A 13,039-nucleotide genomic window follows, 5' to 3' on the forward strand; every position below is an offset into this window, starting at 1 on the left:
GCGGCGCCGGCCTATATCCTGTACTTTGATTAATCAACATCCTTCCTGCCCTAGTGATAGAACATGAGCTGGCAGGGGGAGTGTCTGTCCTCAGGACTCAACAGTGTGACCCAAGTGCCCAGCACTGAACCTGGCCCCTGCTGGTGCTCTGTATACGGTGGCAGCCATCACCCTCCCATCAGTGTGACTGTCGTTACTGACCCTGACGGCAGCCCTGTTTGTACTTCTCTTCATCCCTCCGTCCTTGAGTCGGGCAGCAGAACAGTTAAGGCTGAGAGTCTGACAGCCCTGGGTTAAACCCTATCTGGTTTTGGATGTGTGACCTCGGCCTGTCACCTTCATTCCTTGAGCCTTGTTTTCCTTCTCTGTCAAATGGTGATTAAAATACTAATACTAATACTAATATTAATAATAAAGCCCTGCTTCCATGGATTCCTGGGCAAAATGGCACAAGACTGGAAAATGCCTGACCCAGGCTTGTCCCCAGGTGAGCAAATCGCAAGTAGTGGTATCTGCTGCCGCCCATTATTATCACTGCTTGGGCTTGCGTTTCACACGCAGGAATATGTGTTGGTTTGCTGAAGTCAGTGGGCAGAGGAAAAGGTGTTTTCCATTCTCATCAAGGAATTTAGGAGGTAACCTGGGCCAGCACGCAGCGCACAGCCAGACCAGAGAGCATTCCCACCAGCCTGCGAGATGAGAGCCCCTTCTCCGACAGGAGACACATTTGTTCATGAGCTTGTGGGCTCGGGGAAAGGAGGCGGCCCCACAGAGCCGGGGCTTCTCTTCCAGGCATCCTGGCGACCCCACGGGCCCTCGGAGGGGCCGGGGGAGGGTCGTCTGTGTAAATGACGGTTCTCGTGAACCAGCGGGCACCAGGGGCCTGGTATTGGTCTGGAAAGGCTGCACCTCCAGGATGGCGTGCTCAGGCCCTCGAGACGGCCTCCCCCGGGGGAGCACAGTGAGGGCCCCCCAAGGATGGGCTCGTAGCCACGCTCCCGCGTCTGTCGCCTGTGCCCTCGTGGTTTGTATACAATGCACATCTTCATTTCTCAATACCTGGCCAGGATTGCTTATGACTATCACACGCGCGAATATGAGAAAATAAGTATTTTATAAGCAACGCTGAGAAGCCAATGTTAGAACACGTAACTGGCGGGCGGCCGGGCGGCGGTCACTCTGTGGGCTGCTCCTCGGGCGCTTCGCTCTCCTCTCCTTCGGCTGTCGACTCCGTAGGGGCCTCCTTCTCGGCTGGGGCTGCGGGGGGCTCCCTGCGAGGAGAAGAGCGCGCCAGGGCTTTCCCTCCCGCCCTCGGTCTCCTCACTTAGGTCAGGAGGTGAGGTCGCCCCGCCCTTTACCCTGCGTCCTTGTTGACGGTCTCGTCCTCGTCGGAAGACTCCTTGTCGTGGAGCTTCCGGGCCATGTCTGTCTTGCGCGTGGCGTTGAGCGGTCTGTACATATCCCGCAGCCAGAGGGGCCACCTTAGCCAGAAAAAGCCCTCCTAGAAAAGGAAGGGGAACCGTGAATCCCGCCTCTCCCTGCCTCCTCAGCCGCACACCGCATCCTCAAACTTACCTGCGCCTCACTGTCTGTGCACTTCCTGGGCGCGTGTTGCAAAAAGCCCCTGGAGAAAACACACAGACAGTTAGAGGTTGGTGCCATTTTTTCACGTCTCTCCCAGTGTGCGTCTCTGGTGTTACCGGGACAAAATGTGTACCTCCCTCCATAGTTAGAGCGAGCAAAATCACCCCAGACCTGGCATCCTGAGAACAACTCCGCGTGTGCTGGGCTTCCTGGAGCTCCCCAAGTCTGTCCAAAAGGGCCCCCGGTGGCTCTGCAGACACCTTGCACCATTGCTTTGCATGGGCCAAGGGCAGGGTTGTCAGCCCCAGCTACTGTCTTGGCCAAGCACCCTCGTGCAGTGAACAAACACAGCCATACTGGCAGAAGCATTTTCTCCCTCCAGGAGGGTTGACACCAGGCCCCTCGGACTGAGGCTCACATGCATCATTCCCTGGGGGGTGAGGGAGAAGGTGCTTCTGCGTTCATAGCTGCTTTAGCCCCTGCAAATTGAACCACATCAAGCAATGCCGCAGTCCAAGAGCAAAGTTCCCCAGCTCAGAGATTTTCACACTGCTGGTATCTGTCACTGATGGGAGAGTGAGTTGTGAAACCAGTTAAAGGACAAGGCTAGCACCGAGACACAAGATACTCTATGGATATGAATGGAACAGAGAAAGGCAGAGTGCATTGTTTTAGCAACTGCTTATGTCTGTATAGTACGTGTATACTGACTTCTGGAGAAAATGTAGCTCGCAGCCCGAGCCCAGTGTGCTCCAGGGCGAAGTCCCAGCTGCGAAGGAACTGTCCTCTTTCTGACAGTAGCAGTGTGACCATGGGGCAATAGCCCCTTTCTCCTTCTGTTTCCTTGTTGTGAAAGGGAGAGACAAATTACAGTCTAAAGGTCTCTCCAGTTAAAGCTCTCAGAGGTTTGGGTAGGAGGAAGGGGGGGGGGGAGTTCTGGTCTGTCGGGTGAGAAGGAAGCTTCCTGCCTCTTTAGGGATACTCAGGCACTCTCCTCTCCAGCCGCCTTGCAGGAGACTAGCCCCTCCCCCCAGTACCGTGTAGCTGTCCCCAGCCCTCGTCCAGAGCCTGCAAGGTGACCTCTACACTGGCCAGATGCCCAGCAGCAGCAGGGGCAGCACGGCCAGAGCCTCTCCCCAGCTCCTCTGTCCTGGAAGGACTGGTGGCAGCAGACGCGCCCATGTTAGTGCTGTGTTACTAACTCAGCTTTGGTTGGGATCCAGCTTTGCTGGAGTCAGGCAAAGCATTAGGGTAAGTATATGCTTCCTGCCTCTGGCAAGTTCTTTATTATAAAATGAAGAGATAGAAATAGATGAGTTCTAAGTTCTCCTCTAGTTCTAAAATTCTGATTTAAAAATTACCAGACTGGGGCCAGTGCCGCGGCTCACTAGGCTAATCCTCCGCCTTGCAGTGCCAGCACACCGGGTTTTAGTCCCGGTCAGGGCGCCGGATTCTGTCCGGTTGCCCCTCTTCCAGGCCAGCTCTCTGCTGTGGCCCGGGAAGGCAGTGGAGGATGGCCCAAGTGCTTGGGCCCTGCACCCCATGGGAGACCAGGAGAAACACCTGGCTCCTGCCTTCAGATCAGCGCGATGCGCCGGCCGCAGTGCACCAGCTGTGGCGGCCATTGGAGGGTGAACCAACGGCAAAAGGAAGACCTTTCTCTCTGTCTCTCTCTCTCACTATCCACTCTGCCTGTCCAAAAAAATAAATAAATAAAAATTAAAAAAATTACCAGACTGGTACTTACCTTGGATATTTTTCTATGTCTTCCCCTGTTCCTGTCCTGTGAGAGTAAATCTGTTTTGGAAGAAGACACAATCATTATTCTCCATCACAGCGACCACTGTCTTCACATCTTTCACATTCCTTTTTTTTTTTTTTTTTTTTTTTTTTTTTTTTTTTTTTGGACAGGCAGAGTTAAGACAGTGAGAGAGAGAGAGAGAAAGGTCTTCCTTCCATTGGTTCACCCCCCCCCAAATGGCTGCTACGGCCAGCACACTGCGCTGATCCAAAGCCAGGAGCCAGGTGCTTCTCCTGGTCTCCCATGTGGGTGCAGGGCCCAAGCACTTGGGCCATCCTCCACTGCCTTCCCGGGCCACAACAGAGAGCTGGCCTGGAAGAGGAGCAACTGGGACTAGAACCCGGGGTGCCAGTCTGCAGGTGGAGGATTAGCCAAGTGAGCCGCGGCGTCGGCCTCACATTCCTTTAAGTCTCATCTACCCACTAAGAACATTTTTGAGGACAGAAGCTCTATGCTTTTAATTGTTCTTTGACTCTTCCACAGTACCTAGCTTAGGGTCTTGCATGCATCTGGGACTTAATACATTTTATTGACTGCTTTAGATAACATGAGATAGATGATTCTCAATGAAACCTCTTAAAGGAGAAAAAGAAGCAAACAGCCTTAACTTGAAGAAGTACAGGCCAGAAACCTAAACAATGGTGGTGTTTTAAAGTCAAGAACAAGAGTAGAATGCTGGGGCTGGCACTCTGGCACAGTGGGTTAAAACCCTAGCCTGCGGCACTGGCATCCCAAATGGGCGCTGGTTTGAGTCCCAGCTGCTCCACTTCTGATCCAACTCTCTGCTAATGTGCCTGGGAAAGCAGTGGAGGATGGCCCTACACTCACGTAGGAGACCTGGATGAAGCTCTTGGCTCCTGGCTTGAGATTGGCCCAGCTCAAGCCATTGTGGCTATTTGGGGAATGAACTAGTGGATGGAAGACCTCTTTGTCTCTACTTCTCTCTGTAAGTCAGTATTTCAAATAAATAAATCTTTAAAAAATAAGTAGAATGTTTATTATGACTGCTGCCATCCACCACTGTTGAGGAGGTCCTAATCAGTGTAATAAGAAAAAAATGGGATGTAAATATTGCAAAAGAAGAGACAAAACTGTCATTATTTGCATGTAAAATGATGGACAATCTGAAAAGCCCAAGAGAACCAACTGAAATTTTGTTGGAAGTAATATGTAAGTTCAGAAAGGTGGCTAGATGCCCAGTCAAGAGATCACACACACTGCAGTGGCTTTCCTGCACACCTCCAATAACGGGGAAATGCAAGAGGGGTCCCATTTGTAATGGCAACAGAAAGGTATAAAGTATCTTAGAATAACCTTAACAAGAGAGTGTAAGATTTATGTGATGAAAACACTAAAGCTCTTCTGAAGACCATAAGGTATCATATTTCCAGGTTGTTATAAAGAGGTCGGTTCTCAAATTGAATTCAATCTTATTCAAATCCCAAGACACTATTTTTTGGTTTGTTTTGTTGTTGATGTTGTTTTACAAAAACTGACCAGCTGCCATTCTGGTGTGGGGAAAATATGCAACACTATCTATGAAATGTATGAAAAGCTTAGAGAGCAGGAGCTTGCCCTTCCAGAATATATAGCTCAAATTCTATCATAAAGCAACTGGAACAGGGTAGTGTCATACAGGTGCCGGTACAGAAGAAGAGAATCAATGGGAAGACCACAGAGTCTAGATTAAGATATTTTAGGTTGGCAAAGAATGAACTGTTCAATGAAAATTGTTTTAAAACAATTAGATGTTATGTAGGGGGAGAAAAGTTAGATTCCCTACTTCAACCATATTGAAAAAAACAATTCCAGGATTAAAAAAATATAAGAACACAATGTTACTAAAATCCTAGAAGAAAATAGAAGATTTCTTTACTCCATGAGATTTCAAGACCCAGACCCCATGAGCAGTAGGGTGGAACTGGCACATGTGAGGACGTGGACCAGAAACTCCCTGCCCAGCCCATGCCTTCCTTCCCACTGGGTTGTTAGTATTGTTCTTATTGCTTTAGAAAACTCCCTATAGCAAATATATTCATCATTCCAAGGATTTTCGTTGTATTTCTGTTTCTAATATTTCCCGGTGTGACTGTAAGTAGGGGATAGAGAACAGAGTAACCAGGAAGGAGCACGGACTGCAGTAGGGGAGATACTGGGTTGTGTTAGTTTTCCATTGGGATTGAACTTGGTTGCCTTAATTTTTTTTTTTTTTTTTTTGACAGGCAGAGTGGACAGTGAGAGAGAGAGACAGAGAGAGAAAGGTCTTCCTTTGCCGTTGGTTCACCCTCCAATGGCCGCCGCTGCAGCCGGCGCACCGTGCTGATCCGATGGCAGGAGCCAGGATCCAGGTGCTTTTCCTGGTCTCCCATGGGGTGCAGGGCCCAAGCACCTGGGCCATCCTCCACTGCACTCCCTGGCCATAGCAGAGAGCTGGCCTGGAAGAGGGGCAACCGGGACAGAATCCGGCGCCCCAACCGGGACTAGAACCCGGTGTGCCAGCGCCGCAAGGTGGAGGATTAGCCTATTGAGCCACGGCGCCGGCCTGGTTGCCTTAATTTGTAAGAGGGAGATGACGGTATCTCCCTCACAGCACTGTTTTGAGGGTTAAGTCAGCAAGATACGGAAAATTCTTTGCCCCATGCTTGACGTACATAAGTGCTGAGTTTGCTAGCAGTGTCACAGACAAGATGGGCAAATCTTCGAAAGGTTTCTGCTGTGGCATCAGGCTTACAAAGCTCTTTTTCATGAGATTATTGAAAAAATATTGCTTTCATTTTATTCTCAATACTCTTTGAAGTTTTTTCTTTTTTTTACGTATATTGAAATATGTCTAAGGTGAGAAGTAGTGATCCGCCATGAATTGCAACCCACCGCAAATAGTTCAGAAGCTGGGCTATTATCATTTATTCATTTTCTCCCATGGATTAGAGTATTAGAAGATGACATTTCAAAAGCTTTAGGAACAGGGGCCAGCGTTGTTGCACAGCAGGGTTTTGAGTCCTGGCTGCTCCACCTTCCATCCTAATGCACCTGGGAAAGCAGCAAATGATGGCTCAAGTGCTTGGGCCCCTGTACCCACTTGGAAGACCCAAATGGAGTTCTGGGATCCTGGCTTCAACCTGGCCCAGCCTCAGCCATTTTGGCCATTTGGGGACTGAACAAGCAGATGGAAAATCTATCTCTTCCTCTCTCTGTCACTGTACCTTTCAAATAAATCTCAGGAGAAAAAAAAAAAAAAAAAGGTCTAGGAACACATGAGTGTGAGTATTGCCGGACTCTGTATACTACTTCAAATTAATGTTAGGTTTCATTGTTCCTCACTGTGGACCCGCCACTCGTCCTTTGAACACTGTTATTGTTTGTTACAAGTGAACACTGCATGCTCCCTGTCCTCACAAAACTTCTTGTCTAAATGGGGAGAGGACCCATAAGAACATAAATGAATACAGATAGAAGTAAGCTGAAACTATACATTTAAATTCAAAGCAGTGTAGGACTTTATTGAAATTTCCAAACAGCCAAAGGCTACTGTCACCTGGAGATGCCCAGGGCACTTTGTGCAATGGCCAGTGAGTGTCTTCACCAAGACCTTGGCAGCTGACCGTGTGTGGGTCCCCACCTCTTGGGCTCAGAAATCAGTCTGTTTTGACACCTGAGTGAAAAGCAGACTCCAGGTTATGACTTGACAGGTCATCTGTGTCTGCATGACCAGGGAACTGCCTGTGCAGACGCAGGCCGCCATGGCAGCCTTGAAGAAGAGAATGAAAAGGGTCAGCAGAATCTAATAGAAAGAGCTGAGGGGCTGGATTTGTCCATCTCACCACTGGACTGACTCCACGTCTTCTGCCTGGGGCTCTCCCCCTGCCCTTGTGCACTGTTAGGATGAGCACTGCCCACCTGGTCTCCTCCTCATCTCTTCTACACTTCTGTCACTCACCAGCCCTCCTGGGCTAGACATGTCTCCTTTAGATATGGTAGTACACTCAGTGTCATGGAGGCTGAGAGACAGGGAAGCCCTTTGGTCCTTAAAGACTTTGGCTGAGCTCCATTATGTGTTGACCTTGGTGTTTGAGTTTTTAAAAATGTCCACATTTTTAAGTTTTTGGGGAAGGGGAAATGCCTCTCTGGCTTCACAGAGAGGTGACAGATCTCACAGAGGGACTAGGCCCTAGAGGACTGCAGTATTCAAAGAGGGCAGTGAAATAAGGGAATTTTAAATGGGCAGAGGCGAAAGTAGGAATGGGTATGGTGTGACTGGGGTATGGCAAGGGGCTGCCATCATAGTAGAGAGAGTAAATAAGGTAAATTAGGTTGGATGGGTAGGGTAGAGTCAGGATTAAAGCACTCTTTCAATATTCAAGCACTCGCTTGTTGGGAAAAGCTATATACCATTATATATAATTGGAAAAAAAAAGGTACCTCCAGGAATGGGATATGCTAAATCTAACACACCTTAGAGTATGATGCAAGATTCAACTGCAGTGCACTAACCCTGATTTGACTGCTTCTACACTGGAGCAGTAGGATGCTATATGAATCTAATGTCTCTACAAGACAATACTTCTGTGTTCTGGTAGTGTCCTGAGGACAGTGACAGTTCCTGGAGGGAGGAGATTATACATCTCTCATCATTTCAGCAATGAGGAAAGAAATCAGTGGTAGAAAATAGGAAGTTGTGATTACATCAAATCATTGACATAGTTTTGTAATGGAGAAATTTTGCCATCATATTAACTCTGGCCTTGGCTTTTGTTGTTGTTTATTTTTAAGATGTATTTATTTGGAAGGCAGAGTGACAGGGGAGGGGAGGGGGAAGGTTGTCCATCCAGTGGTTCACTCCCCAAATGGCTGCAATAGCTAGGGCTGGGCCAGGCCAAAGCTAGGAGTCAAGAACTCTCCAGGTCTCCCACATGGATGGCAGGAACTCAAGTACTTGGGCCATCACCTGCTGCTTTCCCAGGAGCATTAGCAGGAAGCTGGATTGGAAGCAGAGTAGCCAGGACTTGAGCCAGCACACTGACATAGATGCAGGCATCCCAACAGTGGCTTAACCCACTGTACCATAGTTCCTGTCCCAACTCTGGCCACTTTAAACTTCTCAGAATTGTCTGATGGCTTCTTACCTTGGTTCCGATTGTATAGAGACCTCCTGGGAGTGAGGTCCCTTTAGAAATCTCTGGAGTATACATTTTAATAAAAGGACAAAGCATGACTGGCTGAAAAGGAATGTGTAGTAAAAGTATGTGGGTAAGTGGCTTTGATTTTTAGTTTGCAGATTCTGTCTATTGTAAAGACGGGATGTACTCTGAAAACCTGAATTAATTATTACTCTTACCTCAATAAAACAGAAAATCATAATCAAAATCATCACTACTGAAGTCACAGATAGTACCAAGATGAGTTTGTTGTTATAGCCATATCCTGGAACTTCTTTTGTGAGCTGGCAAAAAAGAACAATTTAAAAAGACAAAATTTAGAGAGAGAAAGTATAAATACTAACTATTCAAAATCCCATTCTTCCAAGTAAGTGGCTTAAAGGGTCTTAAAGACCATACAAACTAATGTGTTACATAAACTTATTACACATTCTCTTCTACAGTTTGTTAATCTTTTGTGTTAGATCTGTTTCATTCTATAAAGGAACAATGTGGGGAATCGTTGTCTTGACCACAGTTGTGTGCCCAAGACAAGGTAAGGACCAGGAGCCCCTGGGCTTCCTGCTCGGGTGCTTTACTGACACGTCCTAAATGACAAAAAGTCCGGGTCTCACGTCTCAGGTTGTCCTCACCTCTCTCGAGTCCGGCCCCTTCTGCTCACTCTGGGCTTCTGTGCTCTCGTTGATGTAATTCTCAGTTTTCCATTGGTCCGTATCCCATTCTGCCTTGGCCACCTTCACCTCCTGCCGCTCACTGAGGAGCTTCATCAGGAGGCCTGTCCTGGAGATGAGCTTGGCACAGGCCAGTTGCACATGGGTCTCCGAGCAGTCCATTTTCAGAGTCCGGATAACATGAGAAATGAGCCTTCTTACATTGTTGTTGGGGATGAGGGAGCGGAGCTGCTGGTTGAGCTGAATTTCAAACTCATCCCCCGGGGACGACAGGGAGGGGTAGGTGAAGTCTGCGGGTGTGGAGGGGGCATCAGTGCTCATGTTGGGGTACTCCCGTTGCGTCTCATTGGTGTGCTTAGCGGTCGGCATCGGGCTGAGTGCAGTCCCAGCAGAACCTGCAGCCAAAGGATTCTCCCGGGTTGTGTTGGCAGGGAGTGTTTCTTCCAGCTCAACCATGTTTTCTACCAAAGTGTTTCCTTCCAAATCGTCTCCCATAGAAGGGTTTTCTTCAGTAACGTTTTCCAAGACAACCTCTTCCAGAGCAGGACTTCGCTGAGAAGTCAGGTCTCCCGGGGACGAGAAGGCCTCTCGGGAAGGCGAGCCTATGAGACTCCGCAACGCAAGGAAGGCAGGCCTCTTTACAGACACCTGTGTGTTGAGGGGATTTTTCCTTCTGAACTTCCGACTCAGTTTGGCCTTGGGGGTTCTGAGGACCAGATGAGAGCGGGTTTTAGGAAAGCGGTAATTTGGTTCAGAATAGATTGGTTTTGCTGCCTCCATCTTTTTCACTCTAGCATTTGCGTCTTCTAAAACAAGCATGGTGTAGGTTAAGTCTTTCCCTTTGTTGTTGAACTCAGGGAGAGGTTCTACGAGGGAGACAGCAGAAGACCTGCCCACGATGTGTTCCTGCAGCACAGGGGAGGCCATGGCTTCGTGTTCCTTTGTGAGCGAGGGCTCAGCGTGGAGGGAGTTTCCTACCCCCTGGCTGGGCCGCTGCACCGCGTGGTTAAGCTCCTCCAGCTCGCCAGGGCCTGCCCTCCCCAGCCCACCTTCAGCGAAGCTCCCCCCGAGGGGCCCTGCGCGCTGTCTCCTGATGCTCTGCTTTCTCCTCTCCTGGCGGAGCCTTTTCCGTAAGCCCTTCAGCCCCTTGATGACTTTTTTCACTCTCTGCAGCCTTCGCCTTCCGCTGGGAGTGGTTGCCAGGCCGTTCTGCTGTGACTGGGCAGTTTCCAGTTTCTTTAAGAAGATTTGGCGTTTAAATTTGGGACCTAACAGCATGGGCTGCATAAGCATGGCGGCTTTTTCTCTCCTTTTAACCTCATCAATTTTTTCTTTAATTTTTGTATCTAATAAATTTTGCAGAAAATAGAGCTTCCTCAATTTACTTTTGTAAGTTGAATTGGATACAGTTTTAAGAGAGGGGCTCCTTTTATTGGTTTTCAGGTAACCCAAGTGTTTATCTCTATCACGTACTTTTGACAAAAGCGGTCTAATGAATGGTAATAATGTTGATTCTGCATCTTCTAGATTGCCCTCTGACAAATAAGGCAATATGTAATTTAGTGCATTCATAACATCACTCTCATCATTAAAGTCTGGCTGCTCTTTCATGGAGCCTGGAACATCGAGCTTGCTTTTGTCTGAAATTTCCTCCTCTGGCTCAATAGTCAGCTCCGTGCTGGTGTTCTTCCTCCGGGCTTGCAGTGCCTTTAGGAATGCTCCTTTGGGATTCCGTATAGTTGCTTCCTCAACTGTAAAAACAAGAGAATGCTTTTGATAACAGGAGACTGATGGGACAGCTTTTTGTCAGTCTGTAGTCATGCAACCCATCAGTTAAATCAGGAGTCCCCAATATTTGGGTGAGAGAGAAAATAAACCCAAACTGAAGCCTGTGAAATGGCAACACCAGGAGAAGGAAAGTCTTTTGAAAGAGTGGCCCTCAGCAGAGTCCGCAGTGTGAAAAGCAGTGGCTGTGTTTAGGATTATTCCCTTGGTCCCCAGTGGCCGAATGCCCAGTACCCAGTAAAAGCCCAAGGCTGGGAGACAGACAGTTCCCACGCGCTGGAGCCTCTGCAGCTCTGTCCACCCACAGTCACGTTCTCTACTGTCCTGTCTCAGGTACCGAGGGAGCACCAGGCTCCCCCTCACCCGCTTCCAGTGACCTTGTGTTCTTGCCGCCATCAACAGGTGACCACAGTGAGAGACAGTCACGTGAGCGGAGCTGGGGCCGAGATGCTAGAACAGGGGCTCTCCTCCTCACCCGGACGTGTCCTTTTCCCCTGACGTACCAGTTCCTTCACTTGGTCCCTGTTCCCGCGTTTCCCAGCCCCATCACAGAAGGCTCCACATGCAGAAAAACATCACACCCATCCTGGCTCTTTCTTTGAGCAGGGCTCTGGGGTGTAGGTGAAGAGATTTGTAGGTTGCAGGTGGTATGCCTATATAGAATATTCAGTGAATCTAGGGAATGATAGCGATGTCTGGGTCCTAAAATATAGAAGGGAAAAAGCTGCTTTCCCAGAGGCCTGCTTTGCTTTCATGTGTAGTATTTCCAGCTCTACTTAGGGAACCATCCAGTGCTTCCAAGTGCAGGAAGCCATTGTGTGGCTGGGTTTCTTTTCCAGACCTTGTAGTGAGTGTGAGAGGATAAGGTGAGAATCATGAGGAAGTGTGGTGGGGCAGGTAGATAGCCAGAGGGGAGGACTGAGGCTTCGCAGTGCTGCCCTGCCGCGTCCCAGCACAGCCACCACAAGGCAGGTCTGGCTGACCTGCTGTGCAACCTGCAGAAGCCCTGGCCAGCTGGTACACTAGCCATAGCCAGCCCTCCACACAATGGCCCGGTCTGCACCATCCAGACTCTTTCTGTGCACTGCCCAAACCTGCCTTCTGTAGAGCAAAAACCACAGACTCCACAACGTTTTAACTTAGAAGAAGCACTAGCTAGAAATACCCAATATGGCCTCCGATGACCTTTAGGTCATTATAATAAAATTAACCATGGCCAGCCCTGGCACTCCCGTCATGCACCTGATGTCATGATACTTTTAGGATTTCCAAAAAATGGGCACAGAAATGGGTAGTACTCAAGGTCCATCCCCTCTGAATGTTCAACTAGGCCCCTCCCCGGACACCATCCCTTACACCTCCCAGTAGTACAAAAGGATGACCCAAACCTTGTCGGGGATTCATTCCCACACTTGCTCTCTCTCTCTCTCTTGCTGGCACTTATTTATTGAGTGTGTATTTACCCTCTGTTTAAAATAAATCTTGTTTTCCTGCTCACCTTTATCGACATTTCTTCCTTGAATTCCTTCTTGCCACTGAGAGAACCCTGGACTAAGCCTAACTGGAGGTCAAACCCACAACACACACAGAACATGTGGCTCATGGAAAACCCAAATTTGGGGAGAGAAGACCTGGGTGCCAGGCTCTGACACTTAACACCTGTGGCCATGTTTTTCCTCATCTGTAAAAGCAGGTTAAAAATGATTGTTCTGTCAACCTCTTGAGGAAAAGGGAGTAATATAATAGGTGGAGAACTATTCTGTAAAGTTAGCAACTCTGTACACGTATACCATTAGTACTGTGCTAATGCCCCAGGTAAAAGATCTGTATTCAAGCTCTCTGGGGAAAAAAAGCAGTAGCATTTTGGAAGTCACAAAGTTAGTGGTAAAAATCCTCATAGACAGAAAAACACTTAAAAGCACCTGGGTGTTCTACAGGTAGAAAAGCTTTTGAGCCTCAGAGCAGGTTCAGAGTTGAACAGTCTCCGAATGGAAGGGCCTTCCACTCCCTCAGAGGAGCCAGGCAGCCGTTTCTGGATATGG

General features: G+C 48.6%; 1 protein-coding gene across 8 annotated transcripts in view; it reads right to left on the reverse strand.

Moving 5' to 3' along the window:
- Positions 1–295: 295 nt before the first annotated feature.
- Positions 296–13,039, reverse strand: part of LRRC37A3 (leucine rich repeat containing 37 member A3) — a 72,343-nt gene continuing 59,599 nt past the window's right edge. For 7 of the 8 annotated variants that reach the window (XM_070060480.1, XM_070060479.1, XM_070060478.1 and 4 more), the window contains 6 exons: positions 9,174–10,963; positions 8,721–8,825; positions 3,332–3,381; positions 1,576–1,624; positions 1,359–1,501; positions 296–1,271 (listed from right to left, as the gene is read on the reverse strand). In XM_070060480.1, the coding sequence (XP_069916581.1) occupies positions 1,175–1,271; positions 1,359–1,501; positions 1,576–1,624; positions 3,332–3,381; positions 8,721–8,825; positions 9,174–10,963 (2,234 nt within the window). In that variant the 3' untranslated portion in view covers positions 296–1,174. Of the gene's footprint in view, positions 1,272–1,358; positions 1,502–1,575; positions 1,625–3,331; positions 3,382–8,720; positions 8,826–9,173; positions 10,964–13,039 lie in introns of those variants that run through there. The other variant, XM_070060477.1, reaches the window with a different exon arrangement.

The sequence above is a fragment of the Oryctolagus cuniculus genome, chromosome 17, assembly GCF_964237555.1.
Source record: "Oryctolagus cuniculus chromosome 17, mOryCun1.1, whole genome shotgun sequence".
Lineage (NCBI taxonomy): Eukaryota > Metazoa > Chordata > Mammalia > Lagomorpha > Leporidae > Oryctolagus > Oryctolagus cuniculus.